Genomic DNA, 26443 nt, shown 5'->3' on the forward strand with positions numbered 1-26443 from the left:
ATTTATAAATGTTACATGTTCTTGATATATTGATCCATTTACCATTATGCAATGACCCTCATTGTCTCTTCTTACCATGTTTAATTTAAGATCTATTTTGTCTGATGTAAGTATAGCTTCCCCTGTTTTGTTTCATTTGATTACCATTTGCTTGAAGTGTTGCTTTTCATCCCTTTGCTCTCCCTTTGTGTTTTTTTTTTTTTTTTCTTGTTCTTCTTCTTTTTTCTTTGTGTGTCTTTAAAGCTAATGTGAATCTCTTAGGGGCAGCATATGGTTAGACCTGTTTTTTTTTTTTTGTTTGTTTGTTTGTTTGTTTTTAATTCAATCATTCTATGTCTTTTGGTTGGAGAATTTTATCCATTTATACTTGAAGTAATTATATTGATATGTAAGGATTTACTATTGCTATTTTGTTAATCTGGGTGGGGGTTGTAGATCTGTTTTTCTTTGTTTCCTATCCTGCTGTATGTTGTGTATGTATGTGTTAATATATTTGTTATGAGTATGCTTTTACTCCTTTACTGGGTTCTTTTGTATAATTACTACAAGATTTTCCCTTGTGGTTACCACGAGGTTTACATACAGTATCTTAATGTTTTAAGAACCTATTTTAATTCTTAAAAAAAAAATTTAAACTAGAGCTGTGAGTTATGCACCATGGTTACCATATTGCAGAATCTAACTTTGATTATATGTTTACCATTACCAGTAAGACTTACACTACCTTTTTTGTGTTTTTGCACTGGTAATTAGTGTTGTTTAACTTCCATTCAAAAACTTCCTCTAGTATTTATTGTAAGGCAGATCTGGCAGTATGAACTTCCTCAGCTTTTGTTTGTTTGGGAAAGTCTCTCCCTCATCCCTTTTCTTAAGGACGTTCTGAAGGACCCAGCTTTACTGGGTATAGAATTCTTGATTGACAGTTACTTTCTTCCAGTATTTTGAATATGTGATGATATTCTCTCTGGCTTAAAGAGTTTCTGTTGAGAAATCTTCCAGTGGTCTTATGGGATTTCCCTTTTGTGTAACTTCTCTCTTTTCTCTTGTGTCTTTTTAGAATTCTTTCTTTGCCTTTTCCTTATGACAATTTACTTGTAATGTGTCTCAGTGTAGCCCTATTCAAGTTAAACACATTTTGGGTCTTTTGGGCCTCATCTATCTGCTTGCATGTTTCTCTCCCCAGGTTTGGGAAGTTTTCCGCTATTATTACTTTAAATATACTTTTTGTCCCTTTTTCTTTCTTGTCACTTTTGGGAATTCCCATAGTCTGAATATTGTGAGACTCTTTCCATTGTATCCCATAAATCTTATAGGCTTTCTTCAGAGTGCATGATTTTCATAGACCTATTCTTCAGGTTGTTAATTTTTTCTTCAGCATGTTTAAGTCTACATTTGAAACTCTCAACTGAGTAGTTCGGTTACTGTATTTTTCAACTCTAGAATTTGTTTGTTCATTTTAATGGTTGCTACTTCCTTGTCAAACTTCTTGTTTTGTTTTGAACTGTTCTCATAATGTTTAGTTGGTACAAAAGTTAATATATATGTAAATAGGTTCATAAATATACATGATGCCTGTTAGGAGTTCATGTAAGAATATTTATTATTGCAAAATAGTTAACTGACCCTTTGTGGAAAATCACGACAGGTAGAGATACCGGAAAGGCTTTAAGAGCAAGCAGGAGATAGCCAAAATTTTATTTCTTTTCTCCTCTGTGGCAGAGGACATGTAACCAGATGCTTTGGCAGAGAGATGACTGTTAGATTGATTTAGTGTAAAGACAGTTGATCACAAATAGTTGTATTTAAACCAGTTGTGGGGCACTTTTTAGAATTGGCCAGGAAATGCAGCATGTATCTTTTAGAATAATGATAAATGTCTAAGGAAATCCTTTATGAAGTTTATGTCAGTAGCCCAAATCTGTTAAGGTAGGTTTCCTCTCCTTTTACCCTAAGAACTTTAAAAATGGAATTTATTTGATGTTCTCAGTCTGTGGTTCTTTTCCCTTTAAGCAGTGATATGGACAAAGTGTTCCAGTGAAAGAAAATGAATTAGCCATTTCTTAAGTGTTGCATAGCACCAGTTGCATTATTTCTATTTTATTTTAATGATGAGAATATAAACATCACCTTGCATATTAATTCAGCTTTTGAATAGAGAGACACTAGACGAGTGCCAGAAAGTTATATTATCTACAGTAAATAAAGAGGTACTCTAAAATGGTAGGATTATTGCTTCAGACATAAAGTGTTTCCTGAACTAGGATACCTAATTATGCCTGTTCTCTGTTTTTTCAGTTTATTAACATGCCACTGTAATTGTTAGAAGCAAATGAGGAGGCTGAACTTCTAGGAGGGTTTCTTCAGGGTAAAACTGTAGGTCTAGGCAGATAGCACCTAAAGTCAGAGATGCCTCAGGGTCAGCCTGAGGGTCAGACCAAACAGCAGAATTGATCTTGACTCCTAAGAGCATCTTTTTGCTGTCTGCTCAGTTTTATATTTTGTCTTGGCTACTAATAGACCTAGGCCCATCAGAACAGGGGAAAAAGAGAAAGGACAAGATGCCAGTGAATGGATTTTACCCAAGTGCTAGTGAGCAGGAGAACTTAACTCAATGTTGTCAAATATTTTGGACATGCAGCATTGCTCTAAGCTATAAATGGGACAAATTACAAAACCAGAGCATTATTTCTCCTAAATGTATTTTTTTTAATTATTTCTTTCTCTTTGCTTTTCTCCTGTAGGAATTGAGCTGGATGAAGATGGGTCTTTGGATGGAAACAATGACTTAACAATTAGAGGACGCCTGCTGTCCCTGGTAGAAAAGGTGACATACCTGAAGAAGAAACAAGCTGAAAAACCAGTTGAGAGTGACTCCAAGAAGTCCTGTAAGCAGTATGGAAGGGCCCTGGCAAAGCGACTCTGCTGACATTTATTCATCCCTTGAACTAACATCATACTATATGAGCCAGTGAGAAAACTGAGCTGGAAGCTTCCAAGAATCAGATTCTTAAGTAGATGGCTGTGGCTGCCAGAAGTAGACAGCAGCAACAAAATATGTTTGTAGGAAAAGATTGAGAGGTAGCAGTATTTATAAGGGTGGGTGGGCTCCCCCGAGGACTGCAAATGTAGATATTTGATCAGAGACAATCAAGAGAAAGTACAAAGGGAGTAATGTAGCTTTCCTATATAAATACAATGCTATTGGCGTTCAAATATTCTTGTACCAAGTTAAACCTTTTCTTAAAGTGTAAATAGGTAGTTATCTGTTAATTGTATTTGCTTCTAAGATATTTGCTAAACCGTTAGGCATTTCTGGTTCATTTTTATCCTGTTTAATTGAAGAGTAATGCATTGAGGCAATGCTGCTCAGATGTGGCACTCATCAGAAGGGGTTCAAGTAGTAGGTTGGTGAGATACATCTTACTAATTATCTCACATCTCAGTCCCCCTTCATTCTGTGATGCAGCCCACTGGTCTAGGAACAGTTTTTACTCAAAGAAGAAAAATCAACTCATGAAAAATTTTAGTTTTTTTTTTTTTGTTTGTTTGTATTGCTTTGTTTTGTTTTAGGTGCTTACTCACAATGGAAACCTTTCATCTGTACAATGAACTCTAAATTTATTCTTTAGTATCACAACCAGATTTATTTGGATCAGGTCTTCTTCAAAATGAGAGTTCAAGGTTTCTTATGAACCACTTTTTATTCTTATCAGGTTTATGATTTTGATCTAATGAAAATGTCAGCATGGTTTGGAGGCATGTGGAAGTGTACTGGCATTTTATCTGCATTATGGATTTGGTTAAAATTGGTAGTTTTTGTTTGTCCTTAAATAATGTATAGATTAAAGCAGGTAAACAGCTTCTTTTGAAAATCTGCCAGTGTATCAATGGTAGGAATTAGTACCTTATTATGTATGTGTTGATCACATCAACCCACTTAGCTTTGATAACTTTGCTCTTTATTTTGGAGGTTTGAAAGTTCTGTTGCTTTTATGTGTAATATACTGCATGACACATTGCAAGTAATCTTCTACGTATAGAATAGTTTTTCACTTTAATACAGCTCTACAATCAAAACATTTTAAGTGACTATTATGGATCCAAATTATAGTAAAAATATATGAGGTCACTTTTGCAAATGGCTCAAATGAAGAGAGAAAAAAATAGATCGTTCCCTTGGATGCCCATGACTGATTTTATAAGGGTATATGATGTCACATCTTCTGGGAGGAAAATAATGGAACAAAGAAAATAAAAGTAATGGGACAACTCATATTGACTGCCCTATGAATTGTCAACAGCAATTTTGAAAAGTATAATTCTGAACCGCTAAAATTCCTTAATAAGAGCAGTTTTTAAGGAAAAGCTTGTGTTTTTTTATTCTTGCGTGTTCATAACTCATTTTTATTGACATATGTATAAAATGTTTAAGTGAAATTTATTTTCCTCCAAGAATATTCCTAGTTTTTTCAACTCTGGTTCAAATATAGATATTAGTTTGGGACTGTGAGAGGTAGAGTTGAAATGCCCAGCTAATTTGTCTTTTCTTATTATTTCCCTTTTTAAAAAACATCCATAATGACTTTATAGCCACTCTTCAACAGTTGATTTCTGAGACCATGGTCCGATGGGCACAAGAGTCTGTCATTGAAGACCCCGAGTTGGTGAGGGCCATGTTTGTGTTGCTCCATCGACAGTATGATGGCATTGGGGGTCTGGTCCGGGCTCTGCCAAAGACCTACACTATAAATGGTGTCTCCGTGGAGGATACCATCAACCTGCTGGCGTCTCTTGGTCAGATTCGTTCTCTGCTGAGTGTAAGAATGGGCAAAGAAGAAGAGAAGCTTATGATTCGTGGATTAGGGTAATTTATTTAACTATTACAACTCTTGTCTTACAAATGTCTTCTTTTTACTTGTTAATCCCAGTAGTTGCACAGTAGGTATGTTAATATAAATCCACTATTTTGATTATAAGCATGCCTCATTTTATTGTGCCTTGCTTTACTGCACTTCGCAGACAGTGTGTTTTTACAAATTGAAGGTCCGTGACTACCTTGCATTGAGCAAGTCTGTCGACATTTTTTTTTAACGGCATTTGCTCACTTTGTCTTTGTGTGTCACAGGTTGGCAACTCTCACAGTATTTCCAACTTTTTATTATATCATAATTGTTATGGTGATCTGTGACCAATGGTTACGACTCACTGAAAGTTCAGGAGATAGTTGGCATTTTTACTAATTAAATATTTTTTAATTAGGGGATGTATGTGAATTTTTTTAAAAGATTTTATTTATTTGACAGAGATCACAAGTAGGCAGAGAGGCAGGCAGAGATAGAGGGAGAAGCAGACTCCCCACTGAGCAGAGAGCCTAAGACAGGGCTGGATCCCAGGACCCTGGGACCATGACCTGAGCCGAAGGCAGAGGCTTAACCCACCGAGCCACCCAGGTGCCCCCACATGGATTTTTAAAACATAACACTGTTACACTCTTAATAGACTACAGTGTATTGTAAACATAACTTTTGTATGTACTGGAAAACCAAAAAAAAATTATTTCATTTGCTTTATTGCCATGAGCTGGAGCCCAATCTGCTATATTTGTGAGGTATATCTGTATATGATTATTAAGTGAGATTGTTGCTTTTCTAGACATTATGTTTTAAAGCTAAATAGAAAAGTTTCTCACCAGCAAAACGTGACTAATTTTACAACTCGATGCTGCGGTGGCTATGATATGCAGCACATATTTTAGAGGTGCTTAGAATTAATTTTTCAGGGCTGCCTGGGTGGCTTATTTGTTAAGCCTCTGTCTTTGGCTCAGATCATGATTTCAGGGTCCTGGGATCCAGCCCTGCCTCAGGCTCTCTGCTCAGCGGGAAGCCTGCTTATCCCTCTCTCACTCCCCCTGCTTGTGTTCCCTCTCTCGCTGTGTCTCTCTCTGTCAAATAAGTAAATAAAATCCTTTAAAAAAATAAATTATTTTTTCAGTAATGTACAATCATATATAAAAATGCAGGTTAATAAAAACACATGAAAATCCATACAGAGACAAACACTCATCAGCAGGAAATAATATTTGTCTGTATCCAATGGGACCTTGAAAAAGAATGGGGAAAACAACACAATTCTTTTGCTAGTTCAAAATCATAAGTGTGCTTCATGTCAATTTAGGGATTAATGTTTATATCTCATGTGTAGTTTACGGATTCCTCAACTGAGAATGTAACAATTGGACCTGGAGGTATACTTTTCTCACCTCAAGTCACTGTGAAATCTTGCAGGAAAAAACTAAATACCATGAACAGTCAGCTTACACCAAAATTGCAAAGCACGTAAGGAAACAATCCTTCATAAGCAAGGGTCTTGCAGAAACAATGATAGTAGGGTCAGAACACCTGTTTCAAAAATTTCAGATAAGACAATGCCAGAAAGAGACATAAGTTACTATATTTAAAATGGTTAAAAATACAAAAGGAATAAGTCAACTCTCCAAAAATAAGATGTGGAGAAAAGTCCATGAAGATTTGAAAAAGATCCAAGTAGAGTTTCTAGAAATGAAAAATATAATAAATGACACTGAAAACAGTGAGCTAATTAAATTTGATAAGATATAGTTGAAGAGAAAATTTAATAAGTTGGATCATAGATCTGAGAAAATTACTTAGTACTGCAGCATTGAAAGATAAAGATAAGGAAATTTGAAAGAGCAGTTGTGAGACTGGACGGATAGTATAAGAAGGTCCAGGATACAGTAAACAGGATTTCTGGAAAAGACAGAATAGATGATTTATGGAATGGGAATATTTCAAGAGCTACTGACTTGAGACTTTCAGAATCAATGAAGAACATGAATTCACAGATTATCCCAAAGGACATGTAGTTCCACTTCTTCACCTGCATAGGCAGTCAAACTGGAGTAAAACCAGTGATACATGGATTATTTTAAAGGCAAGTTGAAAGAAGAGCCAGAAAACTTACCAAAAAAAAAAGCCCAACAGTATATGGAATTCTCAACAGCAAAACCAAAGATCATTACTCAGTGGAATACCACACTCGCAAATCCTGATGGAAAATAACCATCAGTTTAGAAGGTGTTACTCAACTGAGAATGCCATACCATGACCTTGTGCTTCATAGAAATTCGGGGATGAGGATTTATATCCCATATTTAAGAGAGAGGGCAAAACAAAGATATTTCAGAATGTTTACTTACAGTTCATCAGCCTTCTAAAGGCTGTACGTTGAGAAAAGATAATAGAACTCAGAAAGAATGGGAAGCAGAGTTTTAGTGTATTATTGGCACATATATGCATAAATCTGGGAATCATTCACCAGCTTGCATAGTTTGGGAGTGTGAAAATGGAAAAACAATAGAAGCTTAAATTAAGCTTTATGATGTCTATAAGAAAAAAATACTGAAACATAAGGATGTAGAAATCGAATGTAGAATGTTGAAAAGTGAGTTAGAATACACATATTCTGCCAAAAAAGTTAAAGAAGAGAAAATGAAATCAAGAGAATGAAAATAACTATTGACATGTATAAAAAAAGATGTAAAGAAACAGTAAAAAAGTTTAAGAACCCTACAGATGGTTCTTCAAAAAACTAATGGAATAGAACAACAACTATTTCTTTGATCTAAAAAAATAATCCTGTGGATAAAAAGCAAAGTATAGAAAGATTCAGTTTGTGTCATATTATTTATTTATTTATTATTTATCTAAATGCAGAACACATAATGTATATTGCCCTTGGATCTATCAGGTGTTTGAAATCATTAAAATAAGCCTGAAGGTTATATTCTAAAATCGTTATCATTATTGCACAGTAAAAATGAATAAACTAACAGAACAAAAGAAGGGGAACAGAAAAGTTTAAACAACAAAAGCAAATTTGGTAGTCTTTATAATTGTGTGAATGTGAATCTTTTTCTTGGATACTAATACATTGATCTAACCAAAAAGGGTCTCACCTAAGTGATCGTCATTAACCAAATGAGCAAGGAAGGCTTTTTCTTTTCAAATGAACATGTAACAGTAATATGTGCTGTTAACACATAAATCACTCAGTAGTGGTAAACCTTAAAATGGGGGTGCCTGGATGGCTCAGTCGTTCAGCATCAGCCTTCTGCTGGAGTCATGATCCCAGGGTCCTGGGATCAAGCCTCACATCAGGCACCCTGCTCAGCGGTAAGCCTGCTTCTCCTTCTCCAGCTCCCCCTGCTTGAATTCCTTCTCTCTCTGTCTCTGTCAAATAAATAAATAAAATCTTAAACAAACAAACAGACAAAAAACCCTTAGAGGCCTGTTGGTGGCTCAGTGGGTTAAGCCTCTGCCTTTGGCTCAGGTCATGATCTCAGGGTTCTGGGATCCAGGCCCGAATCCAGCTCTCTGCTCCGTGGGGAGCCTACCTACCCATCTCTATCTCTGACTGCCTCTCTGCCTACTTATGATCTCTGTCAAATAAATAAATAAATAAAATCTTTAAAAAAAACTTAAGATGATTATAAAACAAAATATAAAGTTATGTTTTTGTGGTATTAGGAATATTTCTCAAAGGACACATTTAATAAATGCCAACCTGCCTACCGAGTAGTAGATTTACAAAGCCACTTAATTTATCTAGAACGAAAGGCAAACAAGATTTTTTTCAAAACAAAATTGTCCAAAGTTGGGTCCTATAAAAGGATTTGAAGTAATGAAAGAACAATCCTGTGATTACAACTGCGGTTTGAAAAATTGAAGGTTCTCCTACTAAATATGTTACTGTCTTATGTGAAGGAAAAAAAGGCCTTTCTTCACTCCATTTGTTCTTCACAAACTAGATCAGACCTATTTTAGTCCTCGGCGCCCATGTCTTTTTTTTTTTTTTTTGAGTTGTGCTATCTAAAAACTCTTGTCATTAAAGCAAAACTAAACTCAATTAAAACAAAAAACTAAAACTGAAAAAAGAGAAGAGAATCATTATACAGGAATCATACTACGTCACTCTCTTGATATACTTGCTATAACTGAAAGTTAGCATATGACCAAATGAAGGGGTGAGTTGGTTAAGGAGATGAGATCTGCAGGGAAAGTTTGTTTTCCCATAGACCGTGTGTTAAAATTTTCTTGTTAGAGTTGTGACAGGAAGTGTTTTTGTAGGAAAAAAAAAAACAAAACTCCTGTATTGGTTTGATTTACATTCACATAAAAATCAGCAGAGTTCTTTATTTTAATGACTACCGAGCTGTAACATCCTTAGGAATACCTCTACATACATAATATAATAACACATAATGAAATAATGATAATATGAAGCATGTTGGGTGTCATCTGCTGGTTTTTTCAAATCAAATGTTCATTTTATTCTATTTTATTTTAATTTTAAAGATTATATTTATTTATTTATTTGACAGGGAGAGAGCATGAGAGAGAATACAATCGGGTAGTGGGAGAGGGAGAAGCAGGCTTCTCACCCAGCAGGGAGTCTGATGTGGGGCTTGATCCCAGGACCCTGGGATCATGACCTGAACCAAAGGCAGAGATGCTCAACAACTGAGCCACGCAGGCGCCCCCAAATTCCATTTTAATTTGTTGCACTACTTGTACCTGGATTTGAGGTGTATCCCGTTTCTCTTTGAGAATATGAGTTCTTTACATGTAGTTCTCTGGAAAGGTAACACAAATATAGTAAGAAATAACACTACTGTTATTAAACATAGAAATACTGAATGTAGTACTAAAAATATCCTACATGAAAAGCAGATACTTGTGTATCAATAATTTAAATAGGAATGTTCATAGAATGTGGTATAGTGATTCATATCTCTATGCTAAAGAAGATTGAACAGATATTTGGATATACATAAAATTAGGAATGATGTGTCCAAAAATATATTTCATGTAGATGAATGTTTACATATGTAGTACATTTCTTGTAACTGAAAAGAACGGATAACTTGTATACTATTTTTGAGAGGCTATCAATATTTTTGGAGGAAATTCAATTAATTGTGCTTCTTAACTTTTGTTTTTATTAACTTTAATCATGACTGCACATAATTTTCTGTTCATGCCAGTAATTCCAAAATATTCATCAGGATCTCAGATAAATTTTCATTTAAATTGTTCTCTGCCCTCTGTGCTTCTCCCTCACCCCCAAACCTATATTGTCCCTTCTAGGGATATCATGAATAATAAAGTATTTTACCAGCACCCTAATCTCATGAGGGCACTTGGGATGCACGAGACAGTGATGGAGGTCATGGTGAATGTCCTTGGAGGTGGAGAGTCCAAGGTAAAGGAAACCTTTGATTATTAAGTTGCCAATGAACATGAGTCATGGAGTACGTACACTCCTGGAGCATATTCTTAATGAGGATTTCTTAAATCATCTTAGGACTGTTTTTTAAAGAACACCTGCAAAAACAAAGCAAACCTTACAGAGTGAGAATTGGATATGCTTCTAGTTATTTTTTCCTTTGATATTGATAACAATTTCTGTCTTATGCTGTGTAATTTGTTGTCTCCTAAACTTCTCCTATTCAGTGGTTAGTTAGAAACTTTGAACATAAATACTGTTTTTTAAATTCTTAATTATAAGTGAATGTCCATCACATTAAAAGTCCAAAACACAAGCATGTTCTTCAGACCCAGACGTGCTGCTTGATTTGGGTGGCAGTTGGTTTCACTAAATTCTTGATCCAGGCCCAAATTTGAAGATGATGTTCTGGAGTTTTAAGATATAAAGTGAACTTTTTATATGATTTAAAGTTAAAATAAAGTGAAACCTTTCAAATTTTCAAACCTTCAAAACCAAGTGAATAGAGTAATACAACAATTTCATATGAATCAGTATAATTTTATGATCTATGATTTACAAAAGTTATTACACTATTTTTTTGAAATTTTAAGATGTGCTTTCCCAAATATGGGAGAGTTCATATTTCTCATGTTCAAGTTACCAGTTAGACAGACTTATAAAGATATTTATAAAATATTTATAAAATATTCTGATAAGGAAGGATTCCAGGGATCATCTGGGGTATCCTAGAATAAGATTAGATGCTTAAGGGAAATATATTTGAAGGTGTCTAGCATGCGGGCCTTCTGGGTCAGGGTGCTCATCGTAGCAGACGAGTCGTGTGCAAATCAGGGAAGGTGTGACTCCTAGAATCTTAAAGACAACACCACTTACGGTAGGAATGCCCTAATGTGATTTCAAGTAGGAAATAGGGTATTTTTAATAAAAGGTTTCATTGAACTTTCCTCTCTTACCTAAATTAAGAATTATTATCCATTTTATTCCAGTTTTACACAACTGAATAAATGAGACTTAATAGTCTTCCCAAGGAAGCTAATATTGTTAGTCCGGAATCACAGCCAAGTCTTCCTGATTGCTAAATCAAGCTTATGTCACCTATAGATTTAGGGTTGTAGATTAGTTCCAGAGCAATCCCTTAATGCTAATGAGGTTTCTCCATTAACGCTGGGCTCGATTTTCAGTGGCTCAAGGTCTAGATGAGTTGACGTGGAGACAATTGAAGGTCTTTAGTCTTTAGTAGCCCATGCAGACATGGGCTCGCATGGTTTAACAATGTAGTTGGACCTCAACTTCTGAACTCAGTTTTCTGAAGACCACTTGCTCCTACAAGCTAACTAAATGTTCTTTATGTAGGAAATCACTTTTCCGAAGATGGTGGCCAACTGTTGCCGTTTCCTTTGTTACTTCTGTCGTATAAGTAGGCAGAATCAAAAAGCTATGTTTGATCATCTCAGCTATTTACTGGAGAACAGCAGTGTCGGTCTTGGTGAGTGAATTATAGCTTTTATTTAATCTTATAAGAAGAATATACATACTGTATTAAATTTTAAACTTTAATGCAAAGTAATTTTAGATTAATGCAATGTGTGAATGTGTGTTGTATTTAGGGGACAGTGTGTTTTTATATGGAATTTGTTGTTGTAGCACAAACCAGGTCTTGTCTCATCCTTGTTTGAATTAACAGCCTCACCAGCTATGAGAGGCTCAACACCTTTGGATGTGGCAGCTGCGTCAGTGATGGATAATAATGAACTGGCCTTAGCTCTGCGTGAACCAGATCTGGAAAAGGTAAACAACATCCTTGTCCCTTGTGTTTTTGGGAGTTAGGCTTGTTTATGGTTGTTTCTCAAGATTATTGAAGTATAACCATTATAGAGTTATATATTGACATAATTATAGTATACATTGTATATTATAAACATGTTACTGGGACACCTGGGTGGCTCAGTGGGTTAAAGTCTCTGCCTTCAGCTCAGGTCATGATCCCAGGGTCCTGGGATCCAGCCCTGCATCGGGCTCTCTGTTCAGCCGGGAGCCTGCTTCCTCCTCTCTCTCTCTGCCTGCCTCTCTGCCTACTTGTGATCTCTCTCTGTCAAATAAACAAATCTTTTAACCAAAAAATCTTAAAAAGAGAACATATTACATATATTACGTAGAACCTATAGTTGTAAATAACAAAGAACAAGAAAGTTGAGATCAAGAGTTCCTTCTGATCACATCTATTTCTTTCTGAAAAGGGAATCAACTTTTCTGTCTTGCAGGTTTCTGTCCTTTCATGGTATCAGTTGTTAATTTTGCTTTACTCATACAATTTTGATTTTTCCATAAGTCGTTTTAACATCTCAAAGTACATTTTCTTTTTTTTTTTTAGGATTTTATTTATTTATTTGACAGAGAGAGAGATAGATCACAAGTAGGCAGAGAGGCAGGCGAAGAGAGAGAGAGGAGGAGGAAGCAGGCTCCCCACTGAGCAGAAAGCCCCATGGGGGGGCTCGATCCCAGGACCTGGGATCATGATCTGAGCTGAAGGCAGAGGCTTTAACTCACTGAGCCACCCAGGCGCCCCTCAAAGTACATTTTCTATCGTGTAGACATATATCCCTGATATACTAAGACCCTGAGCTCTGAGTGCTTAAGACTGCATACGTGTTGCCGGAACATAGGTAAATTTCCCTGGCACTGTCATTGTGACTGCATTCCAAGTGGTCTTCCTGGCCCTTCCCTGCTCCCCTACCTAGCAACCAGAATGAGCCTCTTAGAAAGTTCGTATTAGTTCTGCGTCCACAGCACTTCCAGAGACTTTCCATCTCACTTCAAGGAAAAGCTAAAGACATTGTAATGGCTTCTAACCCAGCTGATTTCACGTGTCCCTCTTACTGCTGGCCATTCTCCTCGTCCCTTCCATCTGCTCCACCAGCCACACCGGTCCCCTTGCTTTCACAGAAACTTGCCAGGTGTGCTCCTGCCTCGGGGACTCCGTGCTTGCTGTTCCCTCCATCTGCAATATTCTTTCGCCAGATGTCTTGTTGGCTCTTTTCCTGAGGTCCTTCCAGACACTGACCCAAGTCACATTTTAGTTAGCTCTTCACGTCCATGCCATTCAAAATCAAAACCTCCTCTCGGTTTCCTGTCTTGTCTTCTTTGCTGCTTTATTTCCCAACAGTTGAAAAAATTATTTGTATGTTAGAGACAAAGACACATTTTCATATTATTTATAAAACATACATTTGAGTATTTTAAAAAATCAACTCCTTATTATAAGGCCAGTGAATTCAGGGCATGTTTTTTTCTCTGTTGTTCACCACTTTGTCCCAGCTTTGAGAAGAATGTTAGCATTGGAGAGGTAATTGAGGCATGAAAAAGTGATCTCTTTCTCAAACCCTTCTGACCTGCTGGTCATGGGTCACAAAGCTTTGCATCTTGGACTAACCTCAGGAGCATTTTCTCTTATATTTTAAAATCATTTTATCTGCACACTGAAATATGGCTGATATTTAAAAAGTTGACCATACCAAAAATTTTGGAGGGTGTGGAGCAATGAAAACCCTCCTCTATTCCTGTTGAGATAAAAAATGGTAGAGTCAGTTTGCAAAGCAGGTTGGCAGTTTTAACTGAAATCCTTCCTTCGCACAGAGAGAGAGTGTGGTGGGGGACAGGCAGAGAGAGAGGAGAGAGAGAATCTTAAGCAGACTCCATGCTCAGTGCAGGCAGGGTTCGATCTCACAACCCCGAGATCAGGACCTGAGCCGAGATCGAGATGCTTAGCCGGCTGAGCCACCCAGGCACCCCTAACTTAACAAATTCTTAATAAGTTTCTTAACAAAACATATACCTGTCATAAACGTATACCTAACCCTCTTACTTGTAGATACTTACTCAACCGAAATAGGAATTTGTGTGCATGAATGTTAGTAATGTTGTTCATTTTAGCTCAAAACTGGGGACAGTTCAGATGTCCATCAGCGGATGAATGGTTAAGGAAATGTGGGCTGTTTCCATGTGCTGTGGAATTCTTTTATTATGTGGTGAGAAGAAAGGAAGTACTGACATGTGCTACAATGTAAATGAATCTCAAAATTGTTATCCTGAGTGAAAGAAGCCAGGCATAAAAAGATACGTACTGGATGATTGCATATATAAATGTTCTAGAATGCACAAGCTAATTTGTAGTGTTACAAAGCAGATTGTTAAGGAAGGCCTTCGCTTGCAGGGAGGGATGGTTGGGGCCGGAGGGGTGATGGGAATGTTCTGCATTTTGACTGTGGTGTGTTTTTACAGAAGCATAAATCTTTCCAAGTTCACTGAATCTATATTTTAATTTTTTATTTCTTTTTTAGAGAGCGCACGCACGTGCACGCACAAGTGGGGTGGGGGAAGAGGGGCAGAGGGAGAGGGAGAAAATCGTAAGCAGGCTCTACACTCAGTGCAGAGCCCTCTGTGGGGCTCAATCTCACGACCCTGGGATTATGACCTGAGCCGAAATGGAGAATCAGATGTTTAACCTGAGCAACCCAGGTGCTCCGAATTTATACTTTAAATAGACACGTTTATTGTACGTAAATTATACTTAGATAAAGTTGTTACAAAATATTTTTAGCTATATTACTTATTTCTTTTTAAAGCTGGTTTACCTTGACTGAAGAGTAGCTTATCTTACAGTCTACTACCATTGATAGTAACAGGGATTTCTTTCAAAACTGGCTCAGTTATGAAATATTGTCAAGGACCAACAGTCATATAAGACAATAATTTGAGGGGCGCCTGGGTGGCTCAGTGGATTAAGCCGCTGCCTTCGGCTCGGGTCATGATCTCAGGGTCCTGGGATCGAGCCCCGCATCGGGCTCTCTGCTCTGCAGGGAGCCTGCTTCCTCCTCTCTCTCTGCCTGCCTCTCTGCCTACTTGTGATCTCTCTCTCTGTCAAATAAATAAATAAAATCTTAAAAAAAAAGACAATAATTTGAAAGGCAAAAATAGGCAGAAAACTTAGTGTGTTAAATTCAGTGATACTGAAACATAGTTAATACCCGTCTTTTATAGACCATGAAATCATGGCACAAAATGATCCACTAAGTACAGGTGGACCCAAGGATATTTGAACCTAAGCTTGGGCTTTTCTTAAATTTCTCTACATGTTTTCTCAAATATATCCCCCTCCACATTAGATTCATAATATCATTTTCGAAGTAAATCACTTCTCTGAAATATCACTGTCTCAGATGGATCTTTTATTATCTCAGATAGATTCAGGGTTTATACTGGGTCAGAGGTCTTTAGACTTTTTTGAAGTGCATCACATACCAGTGACGTTTATATTTGTGTGGTTTTTGTTTTTATATAAACTCTACACCCAACATGGGTTCAATCTCATGACCCTGAGACCAAGAGTCACATGCTTTCCTGACAGAACCAGCCAGTCGCCCCAAATATCATGACATTTATAGATAAAGGTTTCAAATTAAATTGTATGAAACATAGGACTATTTTTCTTTCACAGAGTTGATTCACAAATATTTTTATTACAGTAGCACTTTGTTACCGCTTCTAAATATTTCTTAACTCTTAGGTTTTACTGCAGGGAGTTCATGAGGATTGTCACGGGATTAAAAAGAACTTGCAGAACCATATGCATTTTAAACCAACCCTTGAGGATATCGCTTATCATGTGTAGTGTTAGCATCTAATGACTCCTCACCCGCGGGATAACGCTTTTGCTTATCCTCTTGTTTGTAGGTAGTTCGATATTTGGCTGGTTGTGGACTGCAGAGCTGCCAGATGTTGGTGTCTAAGGGTTATCCAGACATTGGCTGGAATCCAGTTGAAGGAGAGAGATATCTTGACTTTCTCAGATTTGCTGTCTTCTGTAATGGTAGGTCTGATTGCTTGGGTCTTTTTTGGTCATGATTAAAACTTCTTAAAAATCAGATACATCAGGGGCACCTGAGTGGCTCAGTGGGTTAATCCTCTGCCTTGGGCTCAGGTCATGGTCTCAGGGTCCTGGGATTGAGCCCTGCATAGGGCTCTCTGCTCAGCAGGGAGCCTGCTTCCCCCTCTCTCTCTGCCTACTTGTGATCTCTCTCTCTCTCTCTGTCAAATAAATAAAATATTTTTTAAAAATTAGATACATCAAAAATGGTATATCCCAGTATTTTCTTGAAGAAAGTAAATATTAATAAAGACATTGAGTATTTTATAATCAGTATTTTTTTCCATAGTAATAATTGAATTTCTAATATTTGTTTCAATAGGGATACTTTGCCTTTATTATTAAATTAAGCTTTTTAGGCAGTTATAAGTTATTCTCATAGATTTTTATAGTGGGGTTCCAATAATAGGTGAGCTTATGGCTTCATATCCTATAGTGAATTAACAAAAATGAATACTTTATGCCTCTCTAATGCTTTTCTTTACTTTGAAAATTTTGAGTATGAAATAAGAAACTTACTGTGTCTTGAGTACATACAACTAGTGATTTGAACTGAATTTTAGCATTATTAGTAACTTGTTCTTTGGTTTTAGTTATTTTTCTTTAAATATAAATGGATTAGTATAACATTTATTTGCTCAGAATGTCCATTCCACAAAACCAATGTTTGTTCACTCTTGTTCCTTGTTTGATTTTAGGGGAGAGCGTGGAAGAGAACGCGAACGTCGTGGTGAGGTTGCTCATCCGGAGGCCCGAGTGTTTCGGTCCTGCTCTGAGAGGGGAAGGTGGGAATGGTCTGCTCGCAGCCATGGAAGAAGCCATAAAAATATCTGAGGATCCCTCACGAGACGGTCCATCCCCAACTAGCGGATCCAGTAAAACACTGTAGGTCTAATATCCACACTCTTATTGAAGAGTAAATTATATTCCTTGACTTGAAATTTTACAAAACATGATTTGCATTCTGTTAGCTGTGGTATAATTTTCTGGTCCTCCTGATTTCTGCCCTTGAAAATAAAATGAATTAGACCTGGAAGATGGATGGAACTTGCTGTGGAAATAGATTGCATGAAAAAGAGAAAACTAAGGAAGATAGGGTAGATATAGCAGGGAGAAGTTCAGGGTGTAGGATGAGATGTATTCTGTGAATTTTTCCAGGAGGCTCTGGCTCAGTGAGTGGTTACAAAGGATGGCAGGCAAGCCTCTGAAATTGTAGCAGGATTTAGCAGGAAGCTGGCTGGAATGAGTTTTCAAGACAATAGTAAGAAAGACCTTTAGCAAGAGAATGGGGGGCTTAACTCAACTTGAATGGTGGTCAAGTCCAGAAAGGGGGATATTGTCTTTCTGAGGAGGAAAATGCTTGGTTAAAGTATTATAGCAGATAGGGAAGACTGCAACTACCTTACGTTTCTCCGTGGTGTACATTACTCACACTTGAGTCCAGCAGTAGACGTAAGTTTGTTCAGGTGGTCACTTCACAGTTGTTATCTGTGGAGAAGAATGTCCTACTAATACCATTGGTGAAGATGGAATGTAGGGCTGATGGGAGACAAATTTCCAAGCAGAACAGTTCTGCAAACCATCATTCTTCCATATGCAGACTGTGCATAGATGTTCTGGCCATGCCAAGGCCCGCATGGTTTCAGACTGGGAGGTCCTCCAAGAGCCCGTTACATGTTGGTCAATTAGCCATAGAGGGATTAGGGGGCCCTCAGGTTCTCCAAGTAGTGGAAAATGTATCAAGGGATCTCTGGCCTGGGACCACAGCAGCCAGTGTGCCCACAGAGGCCCTGGAAGCAGGGTTGCATGCCCAGATGGTGTTTGCAATAAGGCCTCGCTGTTACCCTGCAGCTGCTGAGACCAGCTGAGCTACCAAAGGAGGAAAAATGAAGGGATCTTCCAAGGGCATCTAGATCTGTCTCTTATCTGCAGATAATGGAATCTTGATGTTTTGTCACAGAGGTGGGAGGGAGACACTGAAGGATTTTTTGGGAGTGGGTGGGTGAGGTAGAATAGATGGCAGGGAGATAGGCAAATAAATGCTCTCCCGTTTCCGAAGAGCTTTCTCTGGGCAAAATGCTGTTCTCGGTGCCTTATCTGTGTCACCTTCCAGAACAGATCTTTGTCACCCTTTCTCAAAATGTATGCTATTTACAAAAGTAGTCTAAACTTATCAAGTCTTTCCGTTAGTTATTTTCTTTGTTAAAACAAAGCCTGCCTGCCTCTAGAAATAAGTAGAATCCATCCAATTAGCAGTTTCTCTTTTTCTCTTTTGAAGGACTCTTCATATCAAATTTTCCACAAATGTGTTCTTGGTGTCGTCTTTAAACTCATTTTCCTTTAAAAATGTCAAGGTACAAATTAATCACTTATATGAAAAGTAGCAGAAGAGGCAAAATAAGCTATCTTAGGGGTCCCTTTTCTCTGAGAAGTCTGTAATAGATCTGAAATGGAATTTATCCTGTTTGCTTTGCTTTCTGTTTTGTTTGTTTGTTTTAAATCTATGAAAGTGATACAGAAGAGGAGGAGGATGACACTATCCACATGGGGAATGCCATCATGACCTTTTATGCAGCTTTGATTGACCTCTTAGGACGCTGTGCTCCTGAAATGCACGTAAGTGCTCTGTGGCCCAAGAGCGGCAATCCTGGCTTACCCATCGGTGTCAAGAAATCCATAGCTGGCAAAGATGATAACAGCATCCAAAGCCAATAATCTCCACGCTCCATTAAAAATAATAGCTACAGCCTAATTGCTGAGCAAGTGTTTACTTAGTTGGAAATGTCTTGGTTGTAAAAATTAGTAATGAGATTTCAGTACAAGTCGTTAATAGAATAGCCAGTTACCTCGTGTATGTCTAAAACTCAGACAGCCTCCTCACACTTGACGAAGAAAAGAACCCATTTTTTCCTATAAACTTCCTCTCCTCATTTAGTGCATGCAGAGAGAAACCACTCCTGTCAAAAGTCATTTACTTGGTGTACACGATTTCATCTCTTGCCCTCCATTGGTTGAGGGGACAGTGGGGGGTGGTGGGAGGAGTTACCCACTGGGAAGGAAACAGCTCTTCAGACTTGAGGGGCTAGCTTTTTCTACAATGTTTCGATCAAGAAGAAATTAAGTTTCCTTGACTGGTACTTCCTTTTACTCTGTAACACACTCAGATATTTTTTACTTTATCTTGATCTATTCTGTTTCGTTCCATTATATTCATTTAAAAATGCTAGTTAGGGCTCATAAAACCAGCTTTGTGAGCTGGTAATGGGACACAGTGTGGAGACTGAAACACAGTGAGAGGTGCTGGAGTAGAAGGGAAATAGGCTTCTGAACTGGTCTGAGCTTGAAGCCGGAAGAACCTCTGCTTCCAGAGCTTATCTTTTTCCCTGCCCTTAGCATCTCTGGGGGGTTTGTGTTTATAGTTGTGTGTCTTTCCTTTTTCTTCCTTGTTGTTGTTATGGGGGGAGCATCCCTTTCTCCCCCAGCTGTAGGGTAAAACTTCCTTTTTTTCTTGATAAAATCTTTCACTGGGAACAGAGAGGAATCACAGCGTGGAGAGATGTCCGAATGTTGGCAAACCTAGAGCCTGATTTTGGTAAAAGCTTAACTTGCCGCTAATGAGATTTTCATCCTAGGAAGTGGGAGGAGTAGATTATCAAAACCTGCAGGCAGGAGCTGATTGCAGACAAAAACTTTTTGCTCGCCGTGTTCTGTTTCCATTAAAGTGAAAGATCAGAAATTAGCTAATAAATAGTTTTTTTTATTCTATTAAAGTGGGAGGAAAAAAACAAGTGATTCAGTAAGGGACTAACCATTCACTTCTGTGTTTACTCATCTTCTATAACTATTGGTTGAGGACCTCCTGTGTGTGAGAAATTATCCTTGGGTTTCTCCCCTCATGGGGAAGGAAGCAGATGCCCTCCCTGGCAATGGGCACCTGCTGTCTGCTCCAGAACTTGGCAGATTCATGGTCCTCTCCAGTGTTTGGTTAGCCGGTGATGGTCTGAAAAACCTGTCATGATCCCTTTTCACCATCCCTCCCCCACCACACACACACACACACATATTATACACCTTTCCTTAGGAGAAATGCGTGTGGAATATAAATGGACATACAATTATATTTTCTTTTTTTAAGATTTTGTTTATTTGACACACAGAGAGAGAGAGTACAAGCAGGGGAAGCGGTAGGCAGAGGGAGAAGGAGAAGCAGGCTCCCTGCTGAGCAGGAAGCCCCATGTGGGACTTGATCCCTGAATGCGGCACCATGACCTGAGCCAAAGGCAGACACTTAAAGACTGAATCACCCAGGTGCCCACAATTACATTTTCATCCCATGCAAGAAAGAGGCTAAATCAGTCATAAATATCACTATATATTCTGGGTCTAAAGATAATTTTTTCTTTATAATGCATAATTCGGCATATGGTGATGTCAGTAAAACTGTGGGCAAGTAAATGTCTGTAATGTAAGCCTCAGACAACCATTTCTGCCAGAGGTCTAACTGTATAGGTATCATTAACAGAAAATTATTTTAGACTTGGATTCCTATACGTGAGATTTTCCAGATGGAATTTTAATATTGATTTCACAAAGTTTTTCTAACATTCCTTGATTTTTCTTCCCATAGTTGATTCATGCTGGTAAGGGGGAAGCCATCCGAATTCGGTCCATTTTGAGATCCCTAATTCCGCTGGGAGATTTGGTGGGAGTAATCAGCATTGCTTTTCAGATGCCAACAGTAGCCAAAGGTAAGGCCAACTTCTCTTCGAGTAGTTCAGTGGAGCATGGGAGGACATGATGTTTCAATAATATCCTCAGCATCCACATTCCCTCCCCCGGCCCCACCTGACACCATAGTTACAGGACTAGGTTTCTTTACGAAATGAACTAGAAAGTATATTATTTTGATTGAACTAAGAAAAGCTCTATTCCCATATGCTTCTACACATATGGTTACAAACACATCTAAATGAAAAAAAAGATGCTGCTTTTTTATAAAGTATTTTCTGTTCTCATTGTTTTTAAACAGCTGTTTCCAGTGAGATTTTAATTCTTTTTACGTGATTCCCAAGAAGAGGAAATACATACCTCACCCTGTCTTACCTAATTGCTTTCCTACTGTGTTTGGTTCTCATTCTTCTCTTTCTTGACTGCAATTCTTTTAATCGCCCTTTCATAGTTTTAATTATCATTTTCTTATGATGCTTTTTTCCGCAAAAAAAAATGATCATAGCTTTTGACTTAAGGGTTTAAAAGTTCCCAGTGTGTTGAAAGAAGGGCTCTTTTCAAGACTAAGGAGACGATTTTAAAAAATAGACACGACACTGTCAGGAAAAATAGAAGAGTAATTCCAGCGGTGCACAGATGTGCTGCATTTTAAGGTAAAATTAGTTAATAACGAAGAACCAAGAGATGGGCGATAAGTGAAGTCAGATGTCCTGTTCAGAATTCGCCCCAAAGTCTTTTATGTCTCCTAATTTTGCTCCACTTATCTGCTTTACCATCCTTTAAGATTTTCCAAGTTGGTTTCTTTCCTCTTTCACTTAGTTGTTCTGTAATTGTATTATTTTGTGATGTTCTTCTTCATAAGTATGCACTGTATTGTCTACCTTGGGATTTAAAGGATTTTTGTTTGCATGTGAACTATCAAACTCATGATGAAGGTTGACTCTTAAAACCCAATCCACTGGTTATTATTAAATTTCTACATTTTTCTTCTTACTACTGTTCTTTTTTGGAAAACGTAGACAGAAAACTGTTTAAATTTTGCCATGGCATTCATTTAAATCAACTTTAAAAGTGAAATCGGGGGGCACCTGGGTGGCTCAGTGGTTTAGGCCTCTGCCTTCGGCTCAGGTCATGATCTCAGGGTCCTGGGATCGAGCCCCGCATCGGGCTCTCTGCTCAGTGGGGAGCCTGTTTCTCCCTCTCTCTCTGCCTGCCTCTCTGCCTACTTGTGACCTCTCTCTGTCAAATAAATAAATAAAATATTTTTTTAAAAAAAAGTGAAATCGGTAGCTTTTTGTATGTTCCAGGGACATGTCCACTGGTTCTTTAAACATCACCACTCCTCAGTGATAATTACTGTTGTATGTTCTGTATTAAGTACGTGAAATTTGCCTCTTCCTCCCTTAGTGATAGCTGAGACCTTTCTCAAAATCTTTTATCATGTTTTAGAACTGCAGTGTGGCCCAGAACAATAACGCAGGCAGGAGGGGTTCAGAAACCTGAGGGCAAGCACACGGTCTCAAAGTCGATGTTCTGTTCCTGCAGTGCGTGGCCCCAGCAGGTTTGGACAGACTGTCTGAGGCCGTGATGGGAGGCAGAGGGTACTGCAGGTACCACAGGCTAAGCTCAGTGCACGTGGCCCTCCTCCTTCCAGTTTATAAGCTCGAAGTGACGAGAGGCTGTTCCCCAGCTTTTTAGTCTCCAGTGTGTTCAGGAGACGGTGAAGATGAAACAGTGGGTGGTAGCAGATGGCTGTGTCCTGAGTCCCAGGCCTGTGGGCTGTAACGTGCCTGAAAACAAATGTCTGTGTGAAGGAGTCTCATTTCAGAATCAGTGGGTGGCTTACCGTTTCCGTAGGCACAACTGTATGTGAAAATCCTGGGACCTTTTAATTGTAAATTCCCAAATAATGTGATTTTTAGGAGAATTAAACTGGAAATTCATAGAGTTTTTTTAAAAATATTTTATTTATTTGACAGAGAGAAATCACAACTAGGCAGAGAGGCAGGCAGAGAGAGAGGAGGAAGCAGGCTCCCTGCGGAGCAGAGAGCCCGATGTGGGGCTCGATCCCAGGACCCTGGGATCACGACCCAAGCCGAAGGCAGAGGCTTTAACCCACTGAGCCACCCAGGCGCCCCTTCATAGAGATTTTTAATGAAAAAGTATAGCCCACTGATTTCACAGTAAAGATTAAATCAGCTTTGGTTGGGTTTTAAATCTGATTTTCCTTGGTTTAAGTCCAACTTTGCCAGTTACTAGGTGTACAACCTTGGCATCGTTACTTCACGTCTCTGAAGGTTGGTTGTCATCTTTTAAATGTAGCTAAGAACACCAACCTCACAGTGTGGTTTTGAAAACTGTGTGAGATCGCGTCTGTAACATTCCTAGCCGAGTGCCTGATAACAACATAAACAGAGCTATTATTCCCATTATTTTAATTATAGGGAGAAAAGTAGTAGGTATATTGGGTGTTACTATAATTTACTAAGGAATGGAAGCTATTTCATATTAGCCTTTAATGTAATTTCCCTTAAAATATTGTTTCTTGTTGAGTTTCACGGTTCAGATACGAAATCCATTCCTTAATAATGAAGGAAAACAAAAACGTTGTAACTTTATTTTTCCAGGAGGTTGCGTTGGTGTATCCTCTTTACCCGGGTCCTTCTTTCCTCCACACTGCATCAGTATTAAAGATTCCAAGTCATTTGTAGAATCTTACAGTGTGTCCTCGATAGCAGAATGTTATTTGGCATCATTTTCACATGGTCAAACAGGAAACAAATCTGCTCTCCAGTACCTTAAGTTGATACATAATCCCCCAATTCCTCATATCAGTGTTTCCCAACTTGTGCATCTATGGAATTCTACTGAGAGATTTACTCATTATAAAGGCATCAAATATTGACTATTAATAAAGAAAAATACTATGACTCTCAAATATGTTTCAAATGTCATTAAATGCTATTATGATTAATGAGACATATTTCATTTGAAAGTCAAACTGATTCAGAGGGTTGTTTCATCATTTTGCAATTGCCTAAGCCATAAATATGTAAATGAACCATGACTATCACATACGGGTACATGAATTTTATTAGTGTTTAAAAGAGGCTCTCACTTTTGAAAACAGTGAACAATCATTTTACAGTGTAGATTTTGGATTCCTTCTTGTTTCCTTCTTATTATCTAACCTAATTCTATGTCTTTGATGATACATGCGATTAATAAACGGATGCCCAAGTCGTATTTTTAATGACCTTGAATTTAAATTGTGCTGGCATAATCCTTCAGCCAATTCCCAGCACTTGCTTGTGGGTAGTAGTAGGACAAAAAAAAAACCACTCAGCTGATAACATGACTTAAAACTTGAGAAGGCTGGAGAGAAGCCGTTTGTAATCCATCCATTAACAACGACATGTCGCCTTCTTTCTTTTAGATGGGAATGTGGTGGAGCCTGACATGTCTGCAGGGTTTTGCCCAGATCACAAGGCAGCCATGGTTTTGTTCCTTGACAGGGTCTATGGGATTGAGGTTCAAGATTTCCTCCTCCATCTCCTCGAGGTTGGCTTTCTGCCAGATCTCCGGGCTGCTGCTTCTTTAGATACGGTAATGATCTGAACAGTTGACATCAGCTTTCGACTCTTCATTCTCTGGCTTGTGGTAGTCTCCATAGATATGCTCATTCATTTATTCATGGTCACTAAATGTTATTGATTACCTATTACATTTTTAGGGAGGTGGTAGGTAAAGAGAAAATAAAACAGACTATGTCCTAAGGAATTCACTGAAAAGTGGAGAAAACTTAAAACCTCAAGGAGTATGATAAGAATTCTGATTGGGTACTACAGAGGACAATAAGTGTGAATAACCATAATTTGGGAAGTCACGGAGGCTCCTTTTAACCTCCAAACTGGCCTAAAGAATTATGCTTCTCAAGGAAAGCAGTTACAGTATTAAGAATGTTTAATGGACATTGTTGAGTTGTGCCAATTACAGTTTCATCCTGGTGTCTTTATTTTTAAAGCACAGATAAGGCTGAAACTTCTCCTGTCCATCCAATGGCCCACATGGAGAACCTGTCATTACTGATATAAATATTCTACTGTCCAAAGCATTGTAGAATAAGCTGACGCTCTAAATGTTATTTCAGTAGTTATAATAATACCCTTTTTAGTCTCACTTAAATGCCTCTGATACCATAATAAGACAATCGAGCTTTCGCTATTGATTCTGCTGGACATGAGCTAACGTATAAATGTAAATAACTCCCATCCCTAAATATCGTTGATTAGTGTCTTCATCTCCCATCCATCCTCCCCTTGATATCTTACGACAGGATGTGAGCCTCTTGGGCTTCTCGAGGAGGGAGCTAGCACTACAGATATCCCTTCGTCTTTATCTATTTATGAGCGATACAAAGTTGATTGTTTCTAATGGTAAAAAAAAACTACAAGCCACACTTAAAGACAGAACCTTGGAGACCATCTCCATTGTTCATGTACTTGTCGTTTTCTAGAGAACAAAAGCCCGTGTCCACACGTTCATCCCTTTGAGAGTTGTCCCCTGCCAAACGCAAATGACTTTCTACTCTCATGATTCTTTTCCAGGCTGCTCTGAGTGCTACAGACATGGCCTTGGCCCTCAATCGATACCTTTGCACAGCCGTGCTGCCTCTGTTAACGAGATGTGCCCCCCTTTTTGCGGGCACAGAGCACCACGCTTCTCTCATTGACTCCTTACTTCACACTGTGTACAGACTCTCCAAGGGCTGCTCCCTCACCAAAGCTCAGCGGGATTCCATAGAAGTTTGTTTACTCTCTATTTGTGGGTAAGTGGGAGATGCACTCTGTGGCAAGCTGCTGCTGCTTGAAGAGAGAGAATGTATGATATGGCCCTTGACAAATGGTTAGGAATTTTGGAAGAAATTTCCGTACCGAAAAGCGAGTTCGTTTTAGATAGTGCCCTGTACCCACGGTTGGAATCAGAGCAGCCTTGCTCTTGTCAAGTGCGGGAGTCTTGCTCCAGGCCTCTCTAGGGTATATGGCAGTTGGACGGAGTGCTGGACCCGTGTTCTGGATGTTGGTAGGTAGGGGAACTAAGTGAGGAGTCCCTGGCCACCTTTGTGTAAGACTGGAAGATTCTCCCCTTTAGACGATGTGCGATGATTTTAACTCCTTTTCCAGAAAAGAAAGGAAAAGAGAGACTTATGAAATATAAAAGATGACACAGTATAATATTAAAGCATTACTTATTGTGGCAATCATATTTCCTTCATCCTGGAAAACCACTTCCCATAGGTAGAAGTGTTCAAATATCTGACTCTGAAAACCAGAACATAACCTTCTCCTGTTGGAGTTCTGACAACTAAAGTGAAAATTTCTTAAGCCACTGGCTCGGTGATGGTTTCCTTCTAATTTCAAGAGCAGGTGAAGGTGTGTGACCTAGCAGTGCTCTGGTGAAGAAATGTTTTCACTCACAGCGATG

General features: G+C 38.4%; 1 protein-coding gene across 12 annotated transcripts in view; it reads left to right on the forward strand.

The window, feature by feature from the left end:
• Positions 1–26443, forward strand: part of RYR2 (ryanodine receptor 2) — a 749188-nt gene that overhangs the window by 548532 nt on the left and 174213 nt on the right. For all 12 annotated transcript variants that reach the window (XM_046026812.1, XM_046026816.1, XM_046026818.1 and 9 more), the window contains 11 exons: positions 2742–2885; positions 4591–4864; positions 10167–10281; positions 11662–11794; positions 11993–12096; positions 16039–16174; positions 16930–17116; positions 18742–18847; positions 20859–20979; positions 24396–24565; positions 25567–25787. In XM_046026812.1, the coding sequence (XP_045882768.1) occupies positions 2742–2885; positions 4591–4864; positions 10167–10281; positions 11662–11794; positions 11993–12096; positions 16039–16174; positions 16930–17116; positions 18742–18847; positions 20859–20979; positions 24396–24565; positions 25567–25787 (1711 nt within the window). The remainder of the gene's footprint in view (positions 1–2741; positions 2886–4590; positions 4865–10166; positions 10282–11661; positions 11795–11992; positions 12097–16038; positions 16175–16929; positions 17117–18741; positions 18848–20858; positions 20980–24395; positions 24566–25566; positions 25788–26443) is intronic.

The sequence above is a fragment of the Meles meles genome, chromosome 13 (assembly GCF_922984935.1).
Source record: "Meles meles chromosome 13, mMelMel3.1 paternal haplotype, whole genome shotgun sequence".
NCBI lineage: Eukaryota > Metazoa > Chordata > Mammalia > Carnivora > Mustelidae > Meles > Meles meles.